The following is an 11,982-nucleotide window of genomic DNA, read 5'->3' as shown; positions in this document are numbered from 1 at the left end:
ATTTCTGTGAGACCTTGACCCTTCTCGGATGCCACGTTAAGTGTGTTTGCACACGTGTTGTACCCGCTTCCGTATTACAGAAATAGCTGTAATGAGGGCAGGGCACCAGAAAATGACTAGTGCGAGCAAAGAACAGAAAAGTAAATAAATTGCGTGTCAAAATAATATGTGATAACTTTATCTAATATTAAGTTCATACAAACATACTCAAATTGAGGATGATTTAATTATTTTTATGTGCGGATTAATTGGTTAGCTAGGCTAGGCCTATTCACACACGAGACTGAATTAGAGAATGTAGAATGAATTAATTAAAATTGATTTTTTCAACTAACGGGACTCTTGGACCAGTAGAAATGATTTTCCCTTTACTATTATTAAACGCTTAATTTAACAATTACAGCCTGACATGAAAATGGCCCACACCAACACAAAATATTGTTGTGATATTTACCTTTGCCTTGCCTTTTCTGTTTTCTTTTCGAACGTGATCTTCGCGGACACTTCTAGCTGTATTGTATATTGAAAAAAAGTATCGTTTTGGGGCCAAATGTTTTTGATATGACGTCAAAGCCGAGGGACATGCAGCAAACAACTTAATGGTCAATGATTGTGAATTCATTCACAATGAATGAATGAATGAATGAATAAATAAATAATTATTTACTTGAATTCATCTTTTAATGGATTAACCTTTTTTATTTTTAAAAGTCAGCTAATAGGCTATATTTGCCTCTAGATGAACAACATGGAAAAATGTGCTATACGAAGCACAGCAGACAAACTTGCTTGCTGGTGGCGGTTGAGAGGGAAAGTCCGCAGTTCAGAAAGGAAGGGGTGGTCAAAGCGAGATAACGTGCACAATGATACACGACGAACTAGTCTTTTTTTTTCTTCCAAGTTTGAGATGCATGTAAAACCAGATCTGCCAAATAACTGTCTATATATTAATTACACCTTTCAGTAATTTCTGCTCCTTACAAACTGTTTAGCCATATTTTTAAAAAGACATATACTTTACATTTTTTTGCATTACCATATTATTTATTTTAAAAACAAATCCTCGTGTTATTTTTGTTGTGTACTTCCGGTTTGTAGTGTGTGGCGTGATAAGGTTCGCTTGCCCTGTCTGCAGCAGCTGCCACAGCGTCAGCGAAGATGGCAGACGCTCTGAGCAAAGTGCCCGATGTCGAGATTGATCCAGAGGGACAGTTTAAATACATATTAGTGAACATAAAGGTTAAAGGTGGAACTGAGCATAAAGTGATAGTGAGGGGAACTAAAACGGCGGAGTACCACAGTAAGTGTGCACGCTAGTGCAACAGCCTGAATGTATTGAATGCAAGCCAGCAAGTCACTTTATCCTTTTCAGACAGCTATTTATAAATGCTGGTAACATCCACTCTGTTCTTCTCTGTTTATGGGCATTGAGGAAAAAATATCTGTCAACATAAAAATATTGGTATAAATGTTTGACAGGTAACATTGAATTGATTCTGTGGATTGATTGAGATGCTAATTTGTTAAGAAGTTATAGTAGCCTAATAGCTATATTAATGTTTAGTTGAATACAAAAACTGTTGACATGCTCACGAGACTTTACGAGATCTCAAAATAAACATTATCATGGGTAGTATTGCTGGAATGATTTTGACTCTTCTTCTCATTATTTATTTTATTCAGTTCACATATTTGAAAAAGTGAATCCTGCTATGGAGGCCTTGGGACTGGAGTGTAATTGTCTTGGAGGTGGCAAGATTGAGCACAATAACACAGACAAGAAACTTCGGGTGTTTGGAGAGTCTACGGTAACACACATAACCATTATAACAACTACTTAAAATGATGACATAAGTTACGGTTACAACAGGGGTTACACAGGCACACACAATAGTGTTTCATAGAGACACCCACGGTAGAAGTAGGCCTACTATTCAGATATTAGTGAACAAATCTCAGTGCATCAATAAGTGTAGTCTTCTTTTTGGGCATGAATATTTGGGGGCCTTTCAAATAACCAGATGTTGCTTTTAAGCCTGCTTTAAAGAGTTGGTCTCACATATCTTTTCTTTTTCTAGGGATATGGGAAGGCTGACCATGCTGTCACTGTGGAAAAGCTCAAATCTGTCTTTAAAGACTATGAAATCACTATGGAATAGAAGACTCAAATCCATGGCCATGAACCTTTAGTGAAAATGTACATTTTTGTAAAAATACAACAAATGTAAAACTCTCAAAAATGTTTTACAAAAAAAATGTTATATCTCATTTTTATTTGGATGCAAATTAAATAATTGTTCACTACAGTGTCAAAGTTTAACTTTATCATTAACCTTAATATCGAGGTCTAACCTGCACAGGAACTCTGCATGCTTTGCACAGCGATAAACATATCCTGTCTCCTGTCTCTGTCACGGAATCTGTCGGTTTAGAGATCAGGAACAGATAAAAGAGCATCTGTATGATTCATGAATGGTATGTATAGTTAAATTATTATCAGACTTCATTGAGAAACCAAACCAAACACTATGTTCTCACTGTTACAATTAAATTGTACAAAGAACCATTATTTGCAATGTGATTTTCAGTAGAACCCTTTGAATAGATCTCATACAATGCCATGTGTGTTGGATTTTTCCATCCTGTTTCTGAAGTCAAAACCTTTACCAGTTTCCTATATCCTGAGACCCTGAATAAACAAATATGACCCTCATTGTCTATTACCATTAAGAGATTAAATGAGAAAGCATAGACAGCTTTAGTCATTTACAGACAAGGCACCATTATTGTGTATTTAAGTACACTTATGGGGGTATGAAAAAACTACTCAAATTACCAGATTGGATTTTTTTTACAGTCAATAGTGTACTATTGGTTCTTGTAAAGTTATCTTAATAGGTGCCAGTGTGAAGTGATTTGTTTATATAATTTTGAAATTCTTTTTAGTACAGTGTCAGTGCCTGTGCTGTAGTAGTAATTAATTTTAATTCAAGGTAAGTATTGTTTTGTATTTGTAAAAAAAAACAAAAAAAACAGGTAAACCAGGACCAGGTTAAGTGCTGTGATTTATTGTGTTTTATTTTCCTTCTTTATTCTTTACTAAAAAAAGAAGATATGTTGGCTATAATTAAGTTTTTTATGTCAACAAGTTCCACATAGTTGGGTTACGTTAAACAAACATAATTTGTTCATATAACTTCAATATCATGGAATTAAGTCATTTTAAGCGACCCAATTTAAGTAGTATCAAAGTGAATATTTTAAGGCTCCCTGACATGACTAATATTCATATTATTTAATATTCAGTCACCCATTAAGATTTCATTTATTTTAGTGACACATAATTAAATTGATAGACTATAGCTAGCTGTTTGCTGCTAGCAGAAGCACATTATAAGCATCTTAAACAGTAAGATTTACATGCTCTATCAACCAAAGCAGTTGAAAACAATTGAATCATTCCACAGCCAAACACAATTCTCCACTCTTCTCCACAATGGTTACCGACTGTAATTTAAATAATTTAAATGGTTCTAATAATTCCAATGTAATAAAACATTAAACACAATTACACAAGTCCCCCATAAAATAACACTTCATTTTAACATTTATTCTCTTAATTCAACCATGTGCAAAGCATGCTGGGAACTAACAAGCAGTTTCAGTTAATGCAACACAAATCATTCATGTAATCCAACACAAACACAATCAAATTAAGTTAGGGGAAAATGGCAGTTGGCGTCGCACTATACTGCCTTCCTCTGGATGTAAGAATTTTTTACTTAAAGGGTTAGTTCACCCAAAAATGAAAATAATGTCATTAATGACTCACCCTCATGTCATTCTAAGCCCGTAAGACCTCCGTTCATCTTCGGAACACAGTTTAAGATATTTTAGATTTAGTCCGAGAGCATTCTGTCCCTCCATTGAAACTGTATATACAGTATACTGTCCATGTCCATAAAGGTAATAAAAAGATCATCAAAGTAGTCCATGTGACATCAGTGGGTTAGTTAGAAGTTTTTGAAGCATCGAAAATACTTTTTGGTCCAAAAATAACACAAAATAAGACTTTATTCAGCATTGTATTCTCTCCCGGGTCTGTTGTGAATCTGCGTTCACGACTCCGCAGTGATGCTGCTGACGGAAGACGCTGATGACGTGTTATCTGGTGCGCCCGAGCTTCGTTTACAGTCTGAGGGAGACGCACGCTATATTCAAGCTATTCTACATTGTTTGCGTGGATATCATTTTTTTAATGGTGCGTAAATGTGCATGTCGCGGATGAGACACTTTTACAGCGTGCGTTTCCCTCAGTCTATAAATGAAGCTCGGGCGCACCAGAAATACACGTCATCAGCGTCTTACGCCATCAGCGTAACTGTGAAGGATTGACAACAGACCCGGGAGAGAATACAATGCTGAATAAAGTCTTATTTTGTGTTATTTTTGGACCAAAAAGTATTTTCGATGCTTCAAAAACTTCTAACTAACCCACTGATGTCACATGGACTACTTTGATGATCTTTTTATTACCTTTATGGACATGGACAGTATACTGTATATACAGTTTCAATGGAGGGACAGAATGCTCTCGGACTAAATCTAAAATATCTTAAACTGTGTTCCGAAGATGAACGGAGGTCTTACGGGCTTAGAACGACATGAGGGTGAGTCATTAATGACATTATTTTCATTTTTGGGTGAACTAACCCTTTAACATAAATGGTTTGTGTTTAGACAACGCGTTAGGATTGTATAGCCTACTGTTAAGTTGAGACATAATTACGTGGACCTTAATAGAAAAAAACATTTAAAGTCAACAAACACAATTATTATAAGTAAACTAAATATAAATATATTATGTAAAGTGCACAACCTTCCTTGTTCATTTTTTGTGTGTACATTTCCGTCTTCCTGTGACACGTTTGGAGTCTGGCTTGAACATAATGGTGCTGTATTTGGAAGTTCCTTTAGATGTTATCTCCATCATAGCCTTGTCTTAATAGACTTTTGTTTCCCCTCGCATGTGGCTGGCGCATGTGTTCGCACTTACCGTCAATGATGTTAAAAGACAAATAGAAAGTGTCACTTTGAAGTAGAGAGGTGTGGCATAGTTGAACACAATATTGGCAGCCAACATTCTCCAGTGTATTCTGGTAATTTCTTTGATGTGTGTAGGAATGTGTCAGCTCACTGTTCCTGCCTTCATTTACAGGAACCACTTTAGAATCCATCTGAATGTACTGTATAAATCAATCTTAATTACAAATAATAAATATATAATTATGAAGAAGTTGAAGAGTAACTTGTGGTGGAGATAAGAGCTCTGAAATTAACAATATTATAAATATTAATAATATCACCAAGAAAACTCAAAAAGGTCAAATACTGTAAATTTCAAAATAGTTACAAGCAAGAATGGATTCTCATTGTTTCTTCTCATTTTCTTAAATACCCCCTGTGGTAAAAATCTAGTTTTCTATGTATGTATGCTTTAAGACAAACCATGTGCAAATTTAAGTCAACAACATTATTGTGTATATAGTATTTTCTATAAAACTGCAGTGAACCAAAGACAGTCTGTCTTTGAAATCGCCAGCGTTTCTTATGTCACAAAGTACTTTGTAACCAATCTCGTTAACTCTCAATCTCGTGGTCTTTAGCATATCATTAACTATGCTGCGAAGCATGGGATTTTCAAGAGAAGCCAGGTTATCCCAGTATATTTTTCTGTTGATATGAAAAACCGTGTATTTAGCAATATATCAGGTGAATTATGTAGGGTGATATCAGCTAAATTGGGCCACTTTTCGGTAAATCGTTTGGGACAATAATACAACACCATATATGCCCTTTCCATGTGTTTTTATGATTAATAATGACTGTTTTTTATCATTTTGTGTTGAAATTATTTAATAAAATATAATTATTTAGGCCCTACAGTTCTTGAAACATCAGCTGTGCCAACTTTTTTTGCATGAGCAGTTTCAGGTAAAATGGGCCAGCTGTTCAGGTAAAATGGGCCAGTCAAACTGCAAAGGGAAATAGGAATTTATCATCAATTTTAATTTTAAAACACAATTGCTTATACAGCCACATAACATTTAAAGTGCATTAAACAAAAATATTCATATGTGCCATTAAAAAAAAAAAAACATTTTGGGTGCAAACCCACATATTAAAATGTGCTATTAAAAAAGTGTGTGCATGTGTGAGTGTGTGTGCGTGCATGTGTGCGTGCATGTGTGAGTGTGTGTGTGCATGTGTGAGTGTGTGTGCGTGCATGTGTGAGTGTGTGTGTGTGATTGTGTGAGTGTGTGTGTGATTGTGTGTGCGTGTGTGCATGTGTGAGTGTGTGCAATGTGCATGTATGAGTGTGTGTGCGTGCATGTGTGAGTGTGTGCGTGTGTGCGTGTGTGTGCATGTGTGAGTGTGTGCAATGTGCAATGTGCATGTGTGAGTGTGTGCGTGTGTGCATGTGTGAGTGTGTGCAATGTGCATGTGTGAGTGTGTGCATGTGTGAGTGTGTGTGCGTGCATGTGTGAGTGTGTGTGCGTGCATGTGTGAGTGTGATTGTGTGTGCGTGTGTGCATGTGTGAGTGTGTGCAATGTGCATGTGTGAGTGTGTGTGCGTGCGTGCATGTGTGAGTGTGATTGTGTGTGCGTGTGTGCATGTGTGAGTGTGTGCAATGTGCATGTGTGAGTGTGTGAGCGTGTGTGCATGTGTGAGTGTGTGTGTGATTGTGTGTGAGTGTGTGCAATGTGCATGTGTGAGTGTGTGTGCATGTGTGAGTGTGTGTGTGATTGTGTGCATGTGTGAGTGTGTGCAATGTGCATGTGTGAGTGTGTGAGTGTGTGTGCATGTGTGAGTGTGTGTGTGATTGTGTGCATGTGTGAGTGTGTGCAATGTGCATGTGTGAGTGTGTGAGCGTGTGTGAGTTTGTGTGCATAATGTGAATAAAATATCTACTACCATTATTACTGTTCAGGGGGTGTGTGGGGTCATGGTGAGACACGCACAAACACACACACACACACACACACACACACACACACACACACACACACACACACACACACACACACACACACTCACTCACTCACTCACTCACTCACTCACTCACTCACACTCAAACACATGTGTGTCATTGACACAGATGATGGCCCATTTTAGCTGAAACCATGTAGCCCATTTTACCTGAGTGGGTTAAGGTAAATTGGGCCGCCAAGAAAAACATCACTTTTTCAAAAAATATGTTCATATACCAAACTAACAATATTATTTCTGATCGATGCCATCAAGACAGATATTATGCATAGTTTTTTTTATGTGAATGTTCGTTTTTTATAGATGTATCATCCTTATAATAGTTTAAAAACCCAAGTATACATTGCCTTAGTTCCATTATTACAGCCACACTGTAGTAACACATTTTAGCCCTTGTTTATAGTGCCATGAATACTGTCCCCGCCCAGCCCCAAACAAGATTAATTGTTCAGTGGACCATCTTAATCACAGAATCAGTGCCTCACTTGCATTTAAGTTCACTCATCACAACACAAGCAAAACTCAATTAAAGTCCCCCTGTGGTCAATAATTTTATCCCTTAAAACTCATCTTTAATCACCAAAATTAGATTTAAATGTTTTTTTCCTGTGAAAAAATGTCCTCTATGCCTTATAGCTTGAATGTAACTCTACTCCCCTGCTTAATTTAGTATAGAGAGCCTAAGTCCCGCCCCTCCGCTTCCGGCTCATGGGACCTTATTTCGGAAAAAATATGTATGGAAGTCAATGGGGAGAGATAACTTATCTTTTTATTCCGTCTGAACTGTCCCCTGAACTACACATATGATGTTTGTCAATTTAAAAGGTAAATATGAAAGTCAAGAAAGTCGCAGTTTGTCATAAAACAGAAGAGTAACGTTTAGTTGTATGTGAAAATCGCTCGATGAACTACATCTCTCGTCTCGCACTATGTAGCCTACGTCACAAGATCCGTTGCTCGTATGTGTGTATTCTGGCTCAAAACACGAGTCAGGCATGACGGCGTAACGTTACGATTATAATGTAAGACTATAGAAAAAATGACAGACGTTAGCTTCAGTAAAGTTAGCTTCATTCATTGAGAGAAAAGGTATGACGTCGCATGTGCGCCTTCTGGGTTTGTAGTCTTTGTAATTACGTATTTTCATAGTCTTATACCTCAACCGTTTTACATCAAACTGCGACTTTCTTGACTTTAAAATGTATCTTTTAAATTGACAAACATCATATGTGTAATTCAGGGCACAATTCAAACGAGATCAAAATATTTGTTGTCTCTCGCCATTGACTACCATACAATATTTTTCCGAAATAAGGTCCCATGGTGGTCGACCGGAAGGGGAGGGACTTAGGCTCTCTATACGCTGATCTATGAATATGCAAATTAGCACGGCCTCCGCTCACTCACACCAGATCAGAGATCCACTTGATCAACTTTACTCAAGTTATGTAGTAAACGCTGCACAATGGTATCGCTTTTTACTGCGTCAGACATATAGCGGTAATTAATATTATTAGCATTTTGCTTGACTACATTATCAAACAGCTAATAAGTGTTGCTAATTTTACACACCATGTTCCCCTTCACCACCTCAGTCAGACAGCTGCTTTCTAAAAATCGGCATCCTTACAAACGCTTTGAACAACGTCATTGGAGAAAAGCATATTTCATCATAACATCGTAATATACATGATATAGGGTGATATCAGGTAAAATGGGCCATCAGGTAAAATGGGCCATCTATTAGTGCTGGTTGCATTTGATCATGTGTATAGTACCAGCCTAAAGGCTAGGGCGTTTTGGCCCCGGGTGCTGATGCAAAAGCTTCAAAAAGATAGTGATGGGCAGATCGAGGCTTCGTGAAGCAATGAAACAGCTGAACCAAATGGTCCATATTGTTTCGAGGCTTCGAATCAATTCGACACCCGTCTCCACGGTGACACCTAGTGGTCACTTGCAGGTGTTGATCTGAAACAACCTTGACGAGCCATTAAAATTGTTTTTTTTTAATTATTATTGTACTTTTCTAATATGTGAATCTAGTAACCTATAGGCTCCTCACTGTGCATAATGTTATTTTGATCCTGCAAAATGAATATTAATAAAATAAATCAAGCCACAATGTCTAACTTTTTTAGATATTTTTATTCAAAAATATTAATGTCTCTGCTGTGGAAGGACTTAGCCTACTTCTTTTTTTACTGATAATTTCTCCAGCCTTTGAAAAAATCCTCTCACAAGGGACACTTGTTGCTGGAATGCAAAGATATTTTTTAGCCATGACATACAAATGAGGAAAGATTACTGCTCTCTCTTTCCAGTAAGTTAGTGGATCATGAGTTCTGGGCAAATACGCATCGTTGATGTATTTTTTCACTTCCACTGTGGCATCAGCTGTAGCATTGTGTAATATCTGGGTTTGATGGATACGACGAGTATCAAAAAGTTCCCATAAACTGTCCTGTGTTTCTACTGGTGTTGATGTTGATGGGTCTGATGTTGACATTTCTATATATCTTTAATCTATCTATGTATCTATCTATTAATCTAGCTGTCTATATATATTTATATCTATGTATCTATTAATGTGTCACTATATGTATACTCTGTGTCTCTAGGTCAATGTGTTGTGTAAATTTAAATGTAAGCCTAAATATAACTAAACAAATCGCACTATAAATGTCACTATATCACCAAAAATCCGCTATCTCAAAATCAAACTCCTCTCACAAAAACCCACGAGGTCAATATGCGTTGACTTCACTTTTATACAGATGTGCGATCGTGTGGTCTGTTTCCGACCGTGTCAATCAAACGCTGATTCGGCGGATCACACCTGATGAAACACTTGTGAAACACTTCGAGGCTTCGTTTGGCCATAGTCACGTGACATGGGTGTTTTGAATCACGCTTCGGATCAGTGTTTCGAAACATCTGCGCTTCGGGATCTCGCAAAGCTTCGGAACGACTGTTTCGCGTCAGCCATCCCTACAAAAAGATGATTCTCATCTTAGGGAGCAGTGGAAACCAATCCAAGCCCCTTATGGAGTTCAATATCAGAGGCCATAGGTGGCCCCACTGATTCCAAATCTAGCCCCTTCAAGTATTCAGTCTAAAGAAGAGTTTCAGGGCCCAGTCAAGGAGCTGACCTGGAAGTTCCCAGTGGCCCCAGAAGAGCCAGCACAGCCAGATTTTAATTTTGAGTTCCAGCAGCCTAAACCTTCTAATAGTTTAGCAGTCCAGTGTTGGGAAGATGGGATACACGTGGAAGTGAAGCAGGACTTCTTTGGTACTGGTCAACTCCTTGTGCCCTCTCTTATGTCCCTAGGGGGCTGTGGTGTTGTGGACATAGATGCAGCTGCCAGAGTCCTCATCTTTCATTCAGCGCTTCAGGATTGTGGTGGCGAGATAGTTGTATGTCTAGTGGCTTCTTAACTGAATTGCTTATATGCTTGTGAGGCCAAAGCCCTGCTGTATTTGTCTGATTCTAAACTCCCTTTCACAGGTGACTGAGGATGAGCTTGTGTATATTTTTACTCTTGATTATAGACCAACAGCATTACAGAGCACTCCGATCGTAAGGTCTAGTGGTGTTACAATTGGCATTGAATGCCACTACCCCAGGTCAAGTTTTTCTTCTTGCACTACTAATGTCATTTTTCCATTCAAGTCTTTTTGACATGAATAAATGAGTATTTCACTACAGGAGACAGAATGTGAGCAGTAATGACCTGGAGCCAACGTGGATCCCGTTTATATCCACCAAGGTTGCAGAGGACATTCTGGTTTTCTCTCTGAATCTCATGACTGGTTTGTATTGCCTTCCTCTATAATATTTTCATTAGTAGTTTCTTTACAATAATTGTGTCTTTCTTTTAAGATGACTGGATGTTTGAAAGGCCTTCGAATGTTTTCTTCCTGGGTGACATGTTGAATATTCAGACATCTGTGAAGCAGTACAACCATATTCCCCTTCGTATATTTGTGGACAACTGTGTGGCCACTGCAGGCCCTGATGTGAACTCCGCTCCTATGTATTCTTTTATTGAAAATCATGGGTAAGAAGTCCCATTCTGAACTTTCATATAAGTGGGGAAATTGAGATCTTCATGAAACTTCTTGGTGTTTCAGTTGCCTCACTGATGCAAAGTATACAGACTCCAGCTCCAACTTTCTACCCCGGGTGCAAGATGACAAACTACAATTTCAGTTGGAGGCTTTCAGATTCCAGGAAAGCAGTGGTGCTGTATGTATTGCAGGATTATTTGTTGCGGTCCAAGTTAAGTGTTTTTGGTTCCTTGCATTTAAAAAAAAAATGGCTCTTTTCAGCATATTTACATCACCTGTCTTTTAAGAGCAAGTGCAGCTTCGTCCCAGATTGATGAGGATCATAAGGCTTGTTCTTTCAGAACAAACGGGTGAGTCCTGATGGATTATTCTATGTTCTGTATAACGTGCATCCTCTTGACAACTCTTGTGTCTTAGATGGGTCTCTTCTGATGGAAGTGATCCAGTGTGTGGCTGCTGTGACACAAGCTGTGGATTGAGGACGGATAGTGTGTTATCCAAAGTTTTAGGTATCTTGCATGTGACCAAGCCCATAAGGACTGCAGATTTCATATTCTGACTTGTGTTGACTGGTTTCCTCTATTTGTCACTGCAGGTTTCCAGTGGGAGGGAAAAGCCCAAGTGGGTCCCCTTCAGGTCTGGGAGAGCAAAAGTCAAGTGAAAAATGTGTTTTAATTTTAATAAATAAATATTTAAGTACTACTACTGTTTGGTTCAGAATCGATGCAGTCACTTTACAAAAACACACTGGAATACAAAATAATTTGTACAAACATCATGAAAAAGCTAACCTAAAAAAAGTTTAAGTTGGATTTAAAAATGCTTAGATTTTGTGCATCTTTATATAAGAAAGTGTGTTAGCG

The 11,982-nt window shown here is 37.9% G+C and overlaps 2 protein-coding genes across 3 annotated transcripts; both read left to right on the top strand.

Moving 5' to 3' along the window:
• Positions 1-797: 797 nt before the first annotated feature.
• On the top strand, positions 798-2,306 carry LOC307012368 (14 kDa phosphohistidine phosphatase). The gene is made up of 3 exons (XM_079638924.1): positions 798-1,300; positions 1,684-1,808; positions 2,079-2,306. Exons 1-3 carry the CDS (start codon positions 1,159-1,161, stop codon positions 2,157-2,159), a joined length of 348 nt encoding a protein of 115 aa, XP_079495050.1. The 5' UTR covers positions 798-1,158; the 3' UTR covers positions 2,160-2,306.
• Positions 2,307-2,360: 54 nt separating this feature from the next.
• LOC307012367 (zona pellucida sperm-binding protein 3-like) lies at positions 2,361-11,961 on the top strand. 2 transcript variants are annotated; one of them, XM_079638923.1, is made up of 9 exons: positions 2,361-2,475; positions 10,380-10,465; positions 10,557-10,675; positions 10,758-10,861; positions 10,932-11,109; positions 11,183-11,297; positions 11,381-11,469; positions 11,537-11,628; positions 11,715-11,823. In XM_079638923.1, the coding sequence occupies exons 1-9, from the start codon at positions 2,469-2,471 to the stop codon at positions 11,792-11,794; spliced, it is 870 nt and encodes a 289-aa protein (XP_079495049.1). In that variant the 5' UTR covers positions 2,361-2,468; the 3' UTR covers positions 11,795-11,823. The 2 variants fall into 2 exon arrangements, with proteins under 2 accessions (XP_079495049.1, XP_079495048.1); XM_079638922.1 differs by lacking the exon at positions 2,361-2,475 and adding an exon at positions 8,795-8,888 and having other exon boundaries at positions 10,050-10,465; positions 11,715-11,961.
• Positions 11,962-11,982: the final 21 nt, after the last annotated feature.

The sequence above is a fragment of the Phoxinus phoxinus genome, assembly GCF_949152265.1.
Source record: "Phoxinus phoxinus genome assembly, chromosome: 16".
Taxonomy (NCBI): domain Eukaryota; kingdom Metazoa; phylum Chordata; class Actinopteri; order Cypriniformes; family Leuciscidae; genus Phoxinus; species Phoxinus phoxinus.
The sequence above is the reverse complement of the archived record's forward strand: the minus strand, read 5'-3'. Positions and strand labels throughout refer to the sequence as shown.

Bases quoted from the DNA above. Each gene is read 5' to 3' on its own strand.
- LOC307012368 (XM_079638924.1), top strand. From the start codon at position 1,159: ATGGCAGACGCTCTGAGCAAAGTGCCCGATGTCGAGATTGATCCAGAG. The intron at 1,301-1,683 runs GTAAGTGTGCAC...TATTTTATTCAG, and splicing joins TAAAACGGCGGAGTACCACA to TTCACATATTTGAAAAAGTG. The intron at 1,809-2,078 runs GTAACACACATA...TTCTTTTTCTAG, and splicing joins GGGTGTTTGGAGAGTCTACG to GGATATGGGAAGGCTGACCA.
- LOC307012367 (XM_079638922.1), top strand. From the start codon at position 10,370: ATGTCCCTAGGGGGCTGTGGTGTTGTGGACATAGATGCAGCTGCCAGA. The intron at 10,466-10,556 runs GTATGTCTAGTG...TCCCTTTCACAG, and splicing joins ATTGTGGTGGCGAGATAGTT to GTGACTGAGGATGAGCTTGT. The intron at 11,629-11,714 runs GTATCTTGCATG...TTGTCACTGCAG, and splicing joins TGTGTTATCCAAAGTTTTAG to GTTTCCAGTGGGAGGGAAAA.